Source organism: Corvus hawaiiensis, chromosome 1 (assembly GCF_020740725.1).
Source record: "Corvus hawaiiensis isolate bCorHaw1 chromosome 1, bCorHaw1.pri.cur, whole genome shotgun sequence".
In the NCBI taxonomy this organism is placed as follows: Eukaryota; Metazoa; Chordata; class Aves; order Passeriformes; family Corvidae; genus Corvus; species Corvus hawaiiensis.
In genome coordinates, this window is record NC_063213.1 from 70,434,846 (window position 1) to 70,452,332 (window position 17,487).

Consider the following 17,487-nt stretch of genomic DNA (forward strand, 5'->3'; position numbering starts at 1 on the left):
GACTGGTTAGGACAAAATATTATGTTATGTTCTTGGAAAGACTTTTTAGGCTGTCCTGGATTTTCAGCTGTACAAGTTAATGTGAATTGTGAGGAAGACAAAAAAACCTAAAAAAATAAAATTAATATTTTGAGTTGGTTGATGAGGCAGCCAGGATTGCTCTTCTTCCTGTTCTCTACTGCAATATCATGATGTGACAGCTAAGATTTTACATTTGCAACTTTTTCTGACAAAGCCCAAAGTGGGGATGGTTAAGAGCCCCTGCACATGTGCCCAGTGTTCTCAGATGTGGTATGAGCTCTGCCAACTTCTGTTTGCCATGACATCTATCCTAGACATTTACTCCACCATTTCACCAATTTTGAAAGGCACATTGTACAGCAGCACCGGGAAGCTGTGCCATCCCTTTTAGCAGTGGAAAAGGCTGGAAATCTCCCAGATAACTTTTTGAGGTTGAAAAATTTCATAATACCTGCAATCCTGCAAAAACCCCCCAGAAACATCAGATAACTCAACCAAACTTTGAGGAACAGTAATAGGAAGAAAGCAGCCATCCTTGTGAGAACTTGTTTAGCAACTGCACTCTGGTGCACCAGTTCTGAGGTGCCTCATAAACTGTAAAGTAACAGATCAACGGGACTCACCAGTGGGGTCTCACAATGATAAAAGGGAGGATTTTTCTGCCAGGCTACTCCTTGAAGAAGATATATTCAGACTGGAGGAGGTGGGAGTAGAAAGTCATTGGGGCTTTCAAGGAAAGCCAGAGGTTACCAGACGGCTGGCTAAGGAGAGTGTGTGTGTGCTGCAAAAGCATGGGTCAGGCTGACACCTGGAAAAGTTATGGAGGTTCTTAACAAAACTTCCCAAATCCTGAGAAATATTTTACAGCTAGTGCAATTTGAAAGATGAGCAATGGCTACAGGATGAGTAGTGGGTATGCTGTAATGTTATTCTCACCTTGGGAGCAGGGGGAAAGAATGGTTGGCTTATCTGAACAGCCTGCATGCAAAATGTTCAGAGTTACGCCATTGTCAAAATGATCAGCAACAAAATTATCGTTAGCACTTAAAATGTCAACTCAGTCCCCATATGTATAGTTATTTATATATCACTTGTAAATGGCTTAAGGAATTAAAAATTTATTCACAGGAAAGAAATATTTCGGAAGAACCAGGGGGACTAGAAACCCAAGCCACCAATTCTAAAGCAATTTATGTTCCTAAAAATCCATGTCACTAGGTATCATGTGAGTTCTTATACAATTTTTAAAAATTATTTTTATTGATTAGTAGTTAAAAAAGGCAACTATGCCTTTGTACACACAAAGTACCTGCTCTACCTTATCGTTTGGAGTTATACCGTGAAGTTTTTCTGAGAGAGTAACTTGTGACTCATTGATTCAATCCAAATACTGACTGCATAAAGCATCAAGATAAATGATACACAGTCCACCATATGGATCCATATGTCAGCACAAATTAAACTAACAGGACACAAAATTATGAGCATTAGGAACAACTAAATTTAAAGTAATCCTTTAATATCCCTTCTATAACAAGCTATTCATAAAAGTACTTTCACTTTTATTTCTGGACTTGTTATTTCCTTCAGGTTTTCTTGAGGGCTTAATTTGCTTTCTGAAAAACGCACCCTGATTTGTCACTCTTCAGAAATGCTGAGACTTCTTAGACCAACACCAAAGTAGGGAGTTCAGTTTTAAACTGATGGATAAATTTAGTGACATCAAAAGAGACTGTGATGTGGGGAACATCTGCAAATAAAGATATCCAGCTAGGTACTGACCTTTACATATCAGTCTCTAATTGTTAGTAATCAAAATTTAAAAAACGACAAAGTTTTTCACCAACACTGCCTCATCAAAGCAACCATTGCTGCTTTGGCAAACAATATTAGACAGGGACAAAGTAGTTCTCAAAATCATCAGAATTTTTACTTATACGGAGCAATTTAATCTACAGCATTTTCCTATCCATTCTTACTAGGGAGAATTAGCTGATAAACACAAGAAATGAAAGTACAAAAAGAGGAGAAAAATTAAGAAAGACAAAGAAATTACTAGAGCTCCTACTATCTCCCCTTAAGCCTCCCAAAACTCACTACTGTTACGGTATATGGGACAATGTGTTATCACAGGGACATCTTGTAATAAAGAAATGCTAAAAATATGGAGAGAAACTTATTCCCCAAACTGAGCTTTTGGGTTAGAAATACTATTTATACGGTCTCTCTCTCCCTCATCAGAATTTTTTTCTGGAAGTTGATGCCAAAAATTGAAACCAGACTAAAAACTCATTGAGGAGAAAATGTTATTAGCTCCCCAGCCACCCACTGGCTGTTCAAATAATATTGTATATATCTGTGCACTTCTGCATATTTATTGAATTTGTCAAGTTTTTGTTCCCAAGTAAAACTTATTGGCCCTGTCAAAAGTTCACCAGCTGCACAAGTGACTTTGATGGCCTGAGGAACAGCCCTGGCGCTAGCGTCATGGAAGAGCCTGTGGCTTTCCTCTCCCTTTTCCAGCTGAGATTGGTATGTTGATGCATGGGGCCCAGAGAAGATACAGAAGGAGGGAAATTGAAAAAATAATAAACAATAAAAATATAAATTACAGAAAGCGCTCACCAAGCCATCCTGATTTTATTATATGGCCTTGAGAAGGAATTTTGTATTTTCAATCAAACTATGTGGAATATGCCTTGTAAACATTCTGCACCCACTGCTCAACATTTCTATGGCTTAGTAGGAGGAGAGCTAATAGGAATGTAGAGGGCTTTGATACATAAGCCTTGTAGTGTGGCTGATGGTCTGTCACCTGGAAAGAACAGGGTTGGTAGGTGTCACCTCCAGACCGCAGAAGATGGGAGCAGGACCATAGGGATCTGGGGCACAAAATATTGGACAGAAAAGCCCCTCTTGCAGGAAGGTGATATCAGCACCCTGATACTAACATCTTTGAAGGTGTTTCTCTGCCCCAAGACAGGGAGTAAACGGGAGAACAGAGAATGAAGATTTTGATTAGAAAATTAAGACTAACCCATCTACATTTTTAACTTATGGTCTAGAGGGCAACGCTAAATGTATCTGCTGTGGCAGTCATTCATGCCTGGAAGGTCTCACATGCTACATGTAGAAAGTGAAGGTAGGAAAAAAAGAAGAATGTAGACAAACAATACTCTGTTTTGTGACACCAAATGCGAGAGGCTAGAAATGTTCAACCCATGGCTGCTCTCTCATCCTCATACTTACACAATGGTTTTCCCAATGTGCTTAAATGACTTCTCCACAAATTCACGGACACTGTGGACCTCCCCAGTGGCTATGACAAAGTCCTCAGGCTCATCTGTTTGCAACATCAACCACATGGCCTGCAGAAAGATAAACAAAGTCAGATTCAGTGCACATGTAAGTGGCCTCTTTGGTACCTGATATTGTATTACAGCATTTTTTGATTTGGAAATAACTACGCGTACACACACATACCCCAAGCCAGAGAAATTAGCACTTTCTTTACACAGTGGCTATTAACCAGTTCAATGCAACTCTGAAAAGAGTTCAATTATTTCTTATTACAGAAAACAATGCTGTATTTGATTTTCAATTTGTTTCACAGCAGGAGTTTCTGCAGGGGAGACTTTAATATGTTTACTTTTGAACACTGAGACTTGGTTTAGTGCTCAAGAGCATGGATTCACTTGTTTAAAGCACTGCATGAATTGACATCGATATGGGGAAAAGAGCAAAATTTTGTCATGTTTCAGTCCAGAGTGCTGTTGCCTGTCTGCTACAGAATGATGTCAAACATACTGAAGCATGAAAATATGGATCCTTTTGGCTGTTTCTTCTGTCACAATTGTTTTGCCTGAGATTTTAATTAAGAGTAAGTATTTAAAAAGGTATTTAACCAAGTTAATCCAGTTTCCCTGCTGAATATGTGCTGAATGTTATATATTAAAGCACTGTAGAAGAAACTTTTTCTTTTGACACAGGAGTAGAGAAAACACTGGTGGAAAAGCGAGACAACCATTAACATCACTTTCAGAGGACTGTCCGTGCAGCAAGAGTTTCGCAGTATCTTTTGAAGCAAAACTTCATCAGATTGTCAACATATTTGCATTTCATGGCAGCAGCTTTTAATTCCCACAGCAATGTCTTTTGCAGAGTCCTCTCCCACAAACAAGTAATGATGGGTAGGCGCCATCTCAGAGGGTTGGCCAGATAAGTCAGCATGAAAGCCGGAAAGCAGATGGAAAAGAGGTACTCCAAGACATGTCTGAGATATCACTGCAGGTATGTTTCAATTTTCTGACATGCAAGGCACTGCTCTAGTGACTGGACTGTTTGACTGCATAGGAGCTGTAGGTGGACAGAATAATTATTACTTTAGATCAATCAAGTTGATGCAAATGCTTCATTTCCTTTGGAGAGGAAAAGGGAATACCTGTATGGCATGATCCTCATTTAATAAATAACCAGAAAAGGGAAACAAAATAGTTCAACTCTCTCTCCATATGGTAAAAAGTACTGTCATCCTCTCACATTGTACTCCACGATGCTATTTGCATTGACCTCTTCACATCAGCTTTAAAGAAAACAACTTTAGTAGGTCCCTTGATGGTAGTGGATATTCTGCAAATCAGATTAATAAAAGCTTTGGGATAGCTCAGTTTCTCTTGGTAAATACCACCTGAAATATTCAATTTTTCCTCTCTATTTTCAATAAATCAGTGTCCTGCATAGAAAGGCAATACATTCAACTTAAATGGTTCTATTTGCGAGCCATTTTTCTTTATTATTTTATGCATCTTCCAAAGTTTTGACAAAATTTTATTAACATGTTCTTTTTGAACCTTTTTACTTCTTGAGTGTGCATGGAGGGCTGGGTTTTGGGCAACTGCAGTGTAAGTCCTTGACATAAATTATGAATTGTGCTTTAGGGAGATGACCTGCTGGGCAGGACAATGGCAGCAACTTTATTTTTCCTTTCCAGGATTGAACATCCTAGCCAATGACGCAGAAATACCCAACTGCCTGATGAAACTCATCTTGTGGGGAGGAGATGTCTTAACTTGTATCTCTCATATGAGCTTTTTTGGAACACTGGGGTTTCCCTGCTGATTTGAGAGGTCACCGTTAATCACTAACTCCTGTTTCTTCATGACTGGACAAGCTTGCAAGACTCACAGTAGTAGCAGCTGCATAGAAAGGTAACAGGAATATCCAAAATAAGCGGTTGACATTTTTTGTTCTCCCAGCCTAGTCCCCGATTTCACAGACCTTCAGGTTTCCTCAAGCAGCCCAGCTGAAAACAACATGCTTCCTCATATGAGAGGCCACTATTTGAGCAAATAAGGATTTCCAACATTAGACAATCAGTCAATCAGGGGCAGTGATTCTCCTCCTGACTTTAGTGGATGTTTGCTGTACATAATGAACTCCTTTTCTTGCCTTGACACTGTAGTGTCAGTTACATTGGAGACAGATGCAACGACAAAACCTCATTTATTGGTAAAAATCACCCCTTTCCCAGAAATGCTACATTGGTTGACCGAATACACAATATTAGCATAAGCATGTGCTATTTGACCTTTGGTAAAGTAATATTAATATGTCTAAGCAGAAGCAGGATCAGACTTCCACCAATTTTTTGCCACCCCTCCACTTTTAAACACCTCAGTATTGTAATTCCTTTGACATAGATATAGTGCAGGCACTTATGCCAAGACATTCAACAATCCAGTGAGTATTTAGAATATTTACACATTACTTTTTGTATTAATATGAAATAGAGTTGAAAGTTTTGCTTTACTTTATACCTACATTGAAGGAGACAGCTGCAAAACACTAACAAAAACCCAGCCTTTGACAGTGGGCCCAAAGAGCATTTGGATGTATCAGCTCTTGTCTACCATTTCAAAAAGCAAGCAATCACTGCCTTAGCAATGAGACTTAAAATGCAGTAAATTTCAACAGGATCAACTTAGAAATGATCAAGCAATGCAGATAGAGTTGCTAAGAGCAATTTTTGCTTCAAACCCTACCAGGAAAGAATGTTTAGATTAATGGTTACTTGAGAATCTATCACAGTGGGTTCTTTTATTTTTTCTGGCATTCAGAATTATTGGCACTTACAGTTACCTCAATCCAATCAGGTATGAAAAAAATTAACATGCTACAAATTACAAAGTAAGTGATAGCTCTGTTTTGCTTTGAGGAAGGAGACCAAATGCTGTTGCTTTGAATGGGTCTGCATGAACAGTGTGTAACAAAATGCCGAGGTGAGCCATAAGAGAGAAAAAACTTTGAATGAGTTCCATAGTCAAAACTACATTTCCTCTAGTACAGCCCATGACAACCAATAAGACATCCATGTACAGGCAGTAGCTATATCCTTTCCCTACACCAAGCGCCAGGAATGTGATTCTCCTCACATCGGACTAATAAAGGTCCTTGACCTATGAATTTCTAGGCATTTCCTTTAAGAATTCATATCGTACCAGACTCCAGGCTGAGAACAAGAGGAAAAGGGGTGATACAGCTCCAGGTTTATTTGTCATTACTGAATGGCTTACTGGTTTTAACAGAGGGGAAAAGCTTTGTTTAAATTTCCACTGAAAGTAATTAATGGTTATTGACTGGCAAATGAAGAACAGGTGACACTCTGAATTAGAAGATAAATGATCTCATGTTCTAGCGTGATAATGGGTTAGTAATTGCTACAAAGCCTCAGACTAGTGCGTCCCATCATAATGCTAGATCATGTCCAGAACACAAAGGCCCCTGTGTGAGAGGTATTCAGCCGTTCACCTCCTGATCCAGCTGCAGAGTGATTTGCTCCATTTATTCTCTGATGGACTGCACAACTGAGGCAAAAGTTCACCCATTCTCACCTTCCTGTTCACATGCTGAACCACATGACCCATGACATGGCTGAACTGGGATAAAAACATTGCCCAGCTTTGGCTCTTGGCTATCTTTTAACCGTTGCAAGGTCATATATTTTAGGAATTTTTCTGGTGCAGGAACTGAGAATTGTGGATTTTCCTGTATTTCTTTGTAAAGGCTTTTATGGACAGGCTGACAGCAAGTAAAGAAATTACTTGTGTTCAGTTCTGCCAGCATTTCCTGAATTTTTTGCTCAGTCCAGGTAACAAAATATGGGCAGATGTTGAAAAGGAGGAGAAAACTACCATGGAAACAATTCAGGCTTCGACTGTCTTAGAATAAGACTGCTCCCTTAATGGCAAAAGTGACAAAACATATTTTTCATATTTGAACTCTTTTTGGCTCTGGTCTAGCGAGCCACAAAGTCTAAAGGCACTTCTATGTCATTTACTTTTAAAGACAGAAACCTAACAGGAGATACACAGCTAGTCTAGCAAGCAGACACACTTTTATGATTATGTGGACTAGGATATCTGTTCTGCATGCCTGAACTCCAGCCTCTGCCAAAATCTTTCCTCTTTCATCTTTCCCCTCTACCCTTTCCTCTATATAAACCCCTGCCAGTAGTAAGCACCATTTTCAAGCAACATATCCAAAACATGAACAGTCTTCTCCCTGCCCAAATTTCTTTGCTTACATGGTGTTTACACTTGGGCTAGTGAGTGGGAAACCCCAAGTTTGACTAACACAACCCCCCTATAGATACATTTTGTGCATGCCACTGCCATTATGGTTGTGATGTGTCTGCTTGTCTCGAGAATCTAGAGTATGTTGTAGATGTGTTTCACCATTAACTTCCAGTCTAGCACCCCAGTAAGAAAACATTTATTAACTGGGCTGTCATCCATGGATAACAAAGACCCGGTAGTTGAGGTTATGTTTAACTCTATAAATTTGAGACTTTTGTTTCACAGTCTGCTCTAGCACTGTGTATTGTTAAAATGGGCTCATAATCAGGTATCTTCCTATTCAAGAGCAAAAATAAGTCCAACTTCTTAAGATTTTAAAGTACAGCTGATGATTTCTGCTCTAGAAATAAAAGACAATTTTTTCAAAAGAATAAGTAAAGCCATTTCATATGTCTCATCCAATTCAAGACCCAAACCAGATATAACTAAACAGGTCCCCCAATGGGATAAATAGGAAGTGCTCCTGTTGGTACTGGTTACTATTGCCCTGCACTGCTACAGAGTAGTTTTTTCCAAGCCCTATACTGTCAAAAAAACCCACTTTCATATGTATTTCTATGTGTTATGCAGAGAAATTCTGACTTCATTGTATTTGCCACACATGGAGGAAAAAAATCAAACCAAATCAGTAATGTTTACTTTAGGAGATGGAACAGATAGTTGCAGCCTGATGCATGGTGCATTGTCTGTGAGTTTTGGAGGCAAAGAAGCAGAGACTGGTGAATGTCTTGCTCTACTTACTTATCGCTGCGGAAGGAATGGGTTACCTCAAGGCTGTCAACAATCAGGGAGCAATTTCTGACTAAGTCAGAAAACATCACCACCTGGAGAGACCCAACAGTACATAATCACCATTTATAGAAATTCCGTCTTTACGGTATTCCATACTCTATTGTCTAGAAGTGGGCAGAAGCATTCAGTGGGTTGGATATGGTACTCTGGAGATCCCAAACATAGCTATCCTGCTGGGGTCACCACTGGAAGGAGAATTGAGCATTTTGGGCCAAAGATGATGAGCCTTTACAGGGATGTGGGAGCAAAGGAGAGCCTTCTCCCCATATGGCAAGCACAAAGGCTTGGCATGACTGCTGTTCCTGTGTGCATCATGAGGGACTGTGCCACAAAAGACAAGACTATTGTACCACCTCCCTCTCTGCATTGTCCCAACTCCACGGCACTGGCATGGAAAGAGGCTGCTTGGCATCTCTCGTGCTGAGCGATGTGTGGAGATGTCATGCCCACGCACTTCCTGCCTGCCTGGGATGCGAAGCAGTTCCAGATGCCATCACCCAGCTCCTCCTGACACAACCCAGCTGACTGGCTGTGGTTTCTCAAGCTGCTACAGAACTGACCACAACTGATGTTCGTGCCTTTGAAAAGTGAGACGGGACATTGACTCAGAGATCTGAACCCAAACTGACTCCCAGTTTATCTATTTACTCACTTTTGGAGGGGCAGGGAAGGAAGAAAAGGTGCTGCACTGAGGGCTGAGTCACCCACACCTCATTGACTTCTGCGACTGTTAAAAGAGTAGGTGTGTCCTGGGTGTACCCAGTAGGCATCAGAGCGTGTTATATAAGGAAATTATATAAAGACACAGTGAGACATATGTATAACACACAACAGAAGGGGGAAAAAAACCTCCTCACACATGTTTTGCACATAACAGGGGCAAAGCACACATGGCTGAAAAACACCAATGAAGCTGAAGTGCAGCACAAAAGTATTGTGATCAGAGTAAATTGCGAGCTGCCTCTGCCTGACAGCCAACACACAAAAGTGTTGGGCATGATCCCATGCTCCCTGCCACAATGGGAGCTCAGTCTAGAGTAATGACTATTGCTTTACTACTTGTTTCTGACAATGTTATAGGTCAAGGCAAGCACAGCAGGGAGACTCTTGCCAAAGGAAACCACAGGGATGTGCTGCCAGGCATGTCGATACTCCCAAGAAGCCAGTGACAGCAGGAATATGGCAGTATGCATAATCAATGTACTGCTACGCTTTTTTCCCCTCTAAATTACAACTCTTCTTGCTCAGCTACTTAAAAACAAGGGTGCACACCCAATAAGTAAGAACCTTACTGGGCTGTCACAGTTTGTATTTGGAAGGCAAACTGAAGTTCAGGATTAAGGTCATTGTCTGTCATTGCCATTGGTGACTTTTCACATGCTCAACCCTTTCTCAAAACCTCCAGCAAAAGAGGTACTTCCCAAGAAGGGCAGGACACATGCCTCTTCCTTTCCTCGAAAGAGTCATCATCCTGTTTTGTCAGATTACCAAAAATCACAGCATTGGTGCAAGATCTGTTGCTCAAGGAGCCTCCATTCATGGAGAAACACTTCTGAATGCCATTTAAGTATCTATCAGATCTCATCAGTTTAAATGCATTTTGATATGCTTCTTCCTTAACTGTGTAATGCTGAACATAAGGACTCCAAAATCTGTGTACAAAGTTTTTCCTTTAGCACTGTCTTTTCTGCTCCCACACAGGAGACATTGAGTACTTATGACATGGCAGCTGCTTCTATTCAGAAGAGCAACATTTGCAAACCATAGACATCGCTGACACAAAAAGTATAAAATGGGAACAGATTTGAGATGAAAACATTTTTCTCTGAGAGAAAAAACACATAATTTCATAAGAAACAATGGAAAATTTACCTTAAGAATCCCAAGAAAGCAAACAAACAGCAAGTCTCCCAGGATATAGTTACGGAGATAGTATGAGATAGGGATTCATTTTATAAACTTTCTCAGAGATTTTTAAAGTTACAGTTGAGAAATTGCCACAGAAGCAACTTGATGCTTGGTGATTTAGTCAAATCTTATGGTTTGGCTCTAGAGGTGAACTTGTGTTTAGGTCCGTGATTTTTTTCTTTCAAGTTGAAAGAGTATAGTTGATACATTGAAAGATAATAATCCAACAATTATAAAGTTACTAAGATAATAAAATACCTGGTAATCTTTGTGGACCATCTCAAGTGAAAACAATATCAATGTCTTCTGAAACAAAAGCCCTCACATCTGTAGGAAATACTAGGAAATACTGTCTAACTTCTCTCTTGTAAGCAGATAGGCCAATTGTTTCACAGATCTCAGGGAGGACTCGTGAAACTTTAGTAGGCACTTTTATTAATAAAAACCACAAGAATTATAATCCAGATAAACCTTAAAGGTCAACCTTCCCTGTTAACGCAACATGATGTTTCTCACATGGACCTCAGGTGAACACAAAGTTCTCATTGTGTTATCAAAAACTAGATTGCTCCTTTTCTTTTTTCCTTGTGTCACTGAATGTCAAAATACTGTTCTTTCAATGCGTGGAAGTATTTGTATACAGTTTTATAGCTGGTCTTTAGTTGTTAGCTGGAGGCAAAAAAGAAACAGTAAAGCTGCTTGTTGGGAAACTTCAACCAACAATGAAAATTAATATAGTCCTTTTTTCCTGCCAAAAAATTTTTGAACAGATTTTTAGGTCCACAATGGTTTGTTTATTCTTCAAATGGTTAGATTGGAAGTGACATGTGTGACACAAAGTAAATTAATGAAAAAATACAGAAAGGATGCACATATGCTCTGTTTCTTTTATTTTAATTTTGGAGGATATTGTCGCAATTGCTAACAAAGTGCTTCCTTAAATTCTGTTTAAGAGAAAAGGGAAAGAAATTCAAAGCTAAAGAGAGAGAGAAAAAGAAAAATCTGAATTGTAGAAAGTATGTGTGAGTTTTAACCATTCAGATTTGTATTACAGAGACAAGAGTATAGAACAAATACATGTTTCCCAGGCTCCACCTAGCAGACAATTCGGAAAGATATTTGACCCGCTTCCCCCTCCCTTTTTACCCTTCCAGAATTAATTTTCCCTGCTATTTTTATATGAGTGTAAGACAAAATACCTCTTCACAAAGAAACAGACTCCATTTTGACAGGATTACTCACCACTAAAATAAAGGGTTGTACCCAGGTTGTGGTGAGGGCAGAGCAGTCTTAGGGACCCATGCCAGGAAGGGCTGGTTGGGGCCACGATCTAACCACAAGAAAACAGATGAGGCTTTCAAGTCAAGTACTGGCATGTTCACTGGAGCAAAACTATCAGCCCCAGAATAATGATCACAATGTAGATATTGATCACAAAATGTTTACAGTGCAACATTTGACTATAAAAAGATCCTGGTTCCTGCTTCTAACACCTGTACACCTCCTATTTCTTTCCTGGATTGCTTAAACACTTACAGCTAAGCACAAGCTGACATATTCCTTTTGATGGATGTCAGAGGAAGAGCGTGATCTGTGGGCCAAAGAACTACTGATCTCCACAGAAACAAAAATGCTCTTATCCATACCATGATTCAGAAAATTATTTTCCCTCTTCAAATCTTCCTTTCTTTCCCTCTCATCTGTCAAAACTGCTTCTGCAGCTTGCTAGCTACTCTGCTCCGGGTTTGTAGGTCTGCCCAGTGCCTATCCAGTAACGGGCCCTGACTCAGGTTAAACCACTAGCTGTATGGTAAAAAAATTGCTAAGAGCAGCAGAGACTGCCAGAGCAGAGGCAGATAGGCTCAGAGATAATAAATCAGCACTTCATAATGTTTATACATGTTTGAGGGTATAATTGGGAAGGAAGAAGAGCAATCCTCTAAGACAGTAAGAGTAACAAAGCAAGAGCACTGAGATAAAATTTATGAACAGTGTTATTGATAAAAAATGAAGGGAGAAAGAGTGAGTTAATAACATAAAATTTAACTGAAATTTATTTTACAATTTACATTTCCCCCTCAAATTTCCAGAGTTCTTGCTTCACACTTTTGAACTTCATGCATTTTCTCCTCAGACTCTTACAAGTTTCCAAATAATGTTACATTCCTGAATATTAATCTAAAATAATTGAATTGAAATGTTAATTTACATCTCTTGAGAAAAATATGTATTATTGATTGGGTTCTTAAAAATTAGAGTAATCCTTGTCTGAATAATCTGTGTAAATAAAGAGCCTGCTATCTTAAACACATCACGGAGCTTCACTTTTTGGTTTTATTGCAGTTTTCAGTGCACTGGAGTTGGAAGTAAGAAAGATTTTCACCATTAAATCATTATTCCTTATGAGACAGTGATAAAATTGCACATCAGGCACCATTTAACTAACTAGAAAAAGCAAGAAGACACCTGAAAAAAAAAAAAAAAAAAAAAAGGATGCTAAAGTAATCTCATTCCTGGTAAAACGGATTTTTTTTCTTTTCCTTTACCAGAACATTTCAGGTGACAACATTTTGGAATTTGATGCTAAATTCTCTTGGCTGAGTACAGACTGAGACAAGCGCACAGCTTTGATGCCTCGGGGATACGGTAATGCAATACAGAGGGATTTATTTTCTTTTTTATTTTTACCTCATGTCACAAGTTCAATTTTAGGCCAACAGTACCCAAAACGGCCACCATGTGATATAGCAGCTTATGCAAAGAGTCTGGTGGTTTTAACCCAAGCCCTAGGACAGAGGAATCTGCCTCACAGACTTGCTGTCTCAGTGTTAACGCTACAGTTGCTCTGACCGAGTTCCTCCGTGCTCAGGTTGGGTACCAGCTCATGGTCTCTGCCATCCCAAATTGAGGCATGGAAATTTCAGCTAGAAAAAGGCAGCAGTAAAATGATCCCAGAAACCAAAGGACGTGTTTTAGAAGTCTGGCTGTGCAGCGCAGATGTGAAAAAGCAATGTGAAGATTACTTTCGAGCATGCTCAAAAATACATTTGGAGGGCATTTTGCATTGACCTTCCCTTGGCTTGCTCTGGTCATTCTGATTCCACCGTCATTAGCAATTACTGCTCCTGCAACAGCAGTCAGTCCTGCATCAGGGAAAGGGAAGGATCTGCATTGAAACCATAGATGTGGCTGCTCTCCACGGGCTAGTGTCAGAACGGAATAGAAAATTTTATTCAGTTTGTTCCCAGCAATAAATACAATCCTGGCATCCTGGATAAATCCTTCACATAACAGCATGTGTTCTTTTATGCACCCTGGGAGCGATTCTATTTAAAGCCATGGAATTGTGGGTGTGAGACTGTAAGCACATCCACTTACCCAAAACAAAATTAAAACCTGTCTTATATTAGAGTCAGGAGAGCTGTTACAAAAAATGCAAACCATATGAAGTTTTAAGTATACTTATGTTTTTTATCTGTCTCTGTGTAGCATATACAATTGACTTTCACTGCCTGAGATGAAGTGATGACAAGTGTTTTACCATATTATTACAGAATACCCCAGTAGCATTATCACACTTCAACTTTTGCTCGCAATAAATCTCTGCTACAGGCATGTCAGAAGTCATTGCTCATATCACATCCAGACAAAGTAAGGGCCCTCCCTCCCCAATGGACATGAACGAGACTCCACACACACTAGGTATCCTGCCATTAAGGCTGCAATAACTCCCGCAGGTCAGACACCGGGAACAACATTCCCACACGCATTACTTGGCAAGGGCCAGAGGTCTGTTCTCAGGCAAATAACAGTGGCACAGGCATGAGTCATTGCAGAATGCAATGGATTTATCACCACAATGACACCATCATCCCTTATATGCTGGTTTCCATATGCAAGTCTCATTCAATTTTTTTTATTCTTCTTCTCAGAGATTTATAACTCAACTGCTGAAACATATTTCACATGAACACAATTCTCTGTTCTGTATGTTTTTTGTAATAGCTATACCATAAACCATATTCTAATTACAGGGATCCAGCTTTACATCCAGCCTGCTTACTGGTTTCTGTTTGGTCCAACCAAATGATGAGCAGTGTTCCAATCTCAGCAGTGTTAATGACTCTCTTTGGGGCCTTCACTAAAGCATTTGATCTTAAAGCCCAAATTCTGCTGTCTATGAAGCTGGAGTCATAATATTTATGCAACTAGAGTGCTCTAAGAAAGTTAAGGGTAGCACAGACATTTCATGATGAAGTGCATTATTTATTGTAGAATTATATTTACTTTTGCACTTTTATAGTGAAAGGTGGGAATTCAAACATTCTTCCTTAATACTGACTAGCTCTGGACTAATTAAAGAAAAATTAAAGGAACAAAGAAATGTAAGGATGAGAGCACACAGAAATCATTATTAGATTACATACTCCAAAACTCAACAAAATAGACATTTCTTGAGATCGTGCACATTTTTGTTATGATGGAAGAAATAAGTGAGATAACTACAAAGGTGATCAAGATACTAATAACCAAGCTACAGTGGTTTCCTGGTGTCTTTTGCTCTCTTGCCTAAACTTCAGCAAATTTATTTTTTCCCTTTTTGCAAAGTAATTGAAGGAAACTTGGAAATTAACTCTTTGAATATTTTCTCAGAGAAATATTCCATCTGCAAATCATGCCTAATTCTGGCTTCATGTGAAATTAATTTCATTAATTTCTACAGCCTACCAGTATAAAAGAGAGGAAAGTGGGGTGTGCAGTTCATGTCAGTGTAAGTAGCTCTCTGATGCTACAGTGTTTTCTGCATTTGACCCAAGAACTAGTTGTAAAACCAGGTATGAAACAAACTGTTGCATCACATGGTGAAGCAATAACTAAACTTAGCATTAAACCTCCTCACTTAGTATTCTTCCCTTTTTCAGCACAAAGAAATTACCAAAGCATGAGACCATGTGGGAAGGAAAGGAAATAAAACCATCTTGCTGCACATCCTGGAGAAGCATCTAAAGCCTGAGACTGCTGTAGTCAGACCTCCCTTGAATCCTGCCCTCTTTAGCTGCCACCTCTCCTCAGTCCCTGTGCTGACCCCCTGAATCAAGCCAGATGGGACTGGCAGAGACATGTCAAGGAAGTGCTGAAAAGGTGACTTGGGTCTCTGGCAGCTAGTCTGGAGCTCATTTCTTTGCAAAATCTCTGGGGGCTGCTGCTTTGCAATTTCTCAGGAATGTTTAATTCTCCTCATCCCTTTGCCGAGTCTCTCTCTGGAGAGGTCATGGAGGCCTGTGACATCCCTGGAGGGCACTGCCTAACTAAATTAGCATGAGATAACTTTGGACTCTCTTCCAAACAAGAAAATACAAGGGAGAGAATTTCATTAAAAGCAGAAGACTAGGTGATCCAAGTTAATCCCAGCCCAGAGCTGCTGCAGAAATGTTCTCTGTTTATATTTTGACTTTACTCTCTGTTACAGAGTTCACTGACTATAATGGAAGCTGTGTTAAGTGCACAACTTGACCTCAGTTGACCAAATCTTAGTTTCATAATAAAGACAAAAAGTGGGTTAGGCGGCTCTAAAAGGTCTGCTTAGTTACTGTTCTGCCTGTTTGTGTGTGACTATGTAGGGCACTGAGTGAATGGTAGAAGATAAGCACCGATGTACTTTATTCTTTAGATGAGCTTTTTAATGAAGAACCATGAACACTTTAACACACAACACTACTACAACACATAGGTGTGTAGGCTTAGCAAATACAACCAAGCCCCAAACTTGCATTTTGGGTTTTTTTTAATGACTTGTGTACATGGAGTTTTATTTAGGTTCCTCCAATGGGTGCTGGAAAAAAATACAACTTGGAGAAGAGGGAATGGCAACCTCTGCACCCTGTCCTGCAATAGTGTTTCCCAGGCAACTCAAGGGCAGGGTGAGACAAAAAGGTAGATTGACACAGCCAGCAATATCCCACCTCATCTTCCAGCAGTGAAGCGATCCCAGCAAACACCACAGCAAATAGCTCCAAAACAAGGATTTGATTATTTGTATACAAGCAGGATGGAGAACAAATTAGAATTTTTTTTTACTTGGGCTGAGGTTGTAACAGCTGTCTCCAGGGAAACAGGAGATGAAATAAAAATGTTCCCAAAAAACCTCATTGCCTGAGCTTCATCTATTGGAAAAACTGAGCTGGTGAGACCCAGGAATTCACACTTCAAAGTACTGTTAAATATATTGGTAGTAATAAAGTGAGACCACCCAACTTAGTACAATACGAATGAAAACCACAATATTCTTACAAACATGAGATTAGAAAGGGAAATCTTTATTAAATGCTGTTTGTAAGCCAGTCCTGCATAACAGCATGCTTTGGCTATATTGGGACAAATCCTTCTCCTTCTGAGAAGACAAGAAGAAAAGGAAAAGGTACAAAAGTTCATGCAGTTCACATTAAGGACAACCCAATGTGCTCTCTCCCTTCAGGAAGGAAATATTAGTATGGCCCCTTAGCTACACTCTGAGGGCAGTGATCTGCTGGGAAACATGATTTCAAGTCAGCAGATCGTGGGGCACCAGCAGGCTAAACCAGGCTTCTTACTCCTGTCTTAATTGTGTCTTTTTCACAGAAGGACTGCTGCTTTGCCACCAAGTTTGTACACACGCAGTTAAAAAGTGAATTTTCCCACTGAGCTTTTCCAGAAGAACTGAGTGTCTGTTTAGTAAGTGCTTTTTCTAGTCTCCCTCAGAAAGATGAAATGATACACCAAAGGAGAAAGTTATTCCAGCATGGGAGAGAGCCTGGAGAAACCACATGAAAATAACTTCCTTCCACAGTGAATATTCTTTACCCACTCCTTAAAGCTTGCTTCATCACCAAAATCACACCCTGAAATCAGGCATGTGGGCCCAAATCCAGCCCCCCTGGAGTCAGTCAAATCTTTGCTATAGACTTCTGTGAGGATGGAATTTCATTCTGTATGTAGGAGCCTGTCACGGCCAAAGGCGAAAAAGAAAGGGTGTTTTCCACGCAGGCTCTGCTTTTCTACTTTTGTGCCCCTTGGGAAACTGGTGCAATTAGATCCCTATTATTATATACTGGAAAGGCATATTTGGCACTGCATGTGAGTTTATGTACTTAAA

The 17,487-nt window shown here is 39.7% G+C and overlaps 1 protein-coding gene across 2 annotated transcripts in view; it reads right to left on the reverse strand.

Moving 5' to 3' along the window:
• The window catches only part of GMDS (GDP-mannose 4,6-dehydratase), a 412,789-nt gene that overhangs the window by 80,253 nt on the left and 315,049 nt on the right, over window positions 1–17,487 (reverse strand). For both annotated transcript variants that reach the window (XM_048310367.1, XM_048310358.1), the window contains exon 8: window positions 3,271–3,389. In XM_048310367.1, the coding sequence (XP_048166324.1) occupies window positions 3,271–3,389 (119 nt within the window). The remainder of the gene's footprint in view (window positions 1–3,270; window positions 3,390–17,487) is intronic.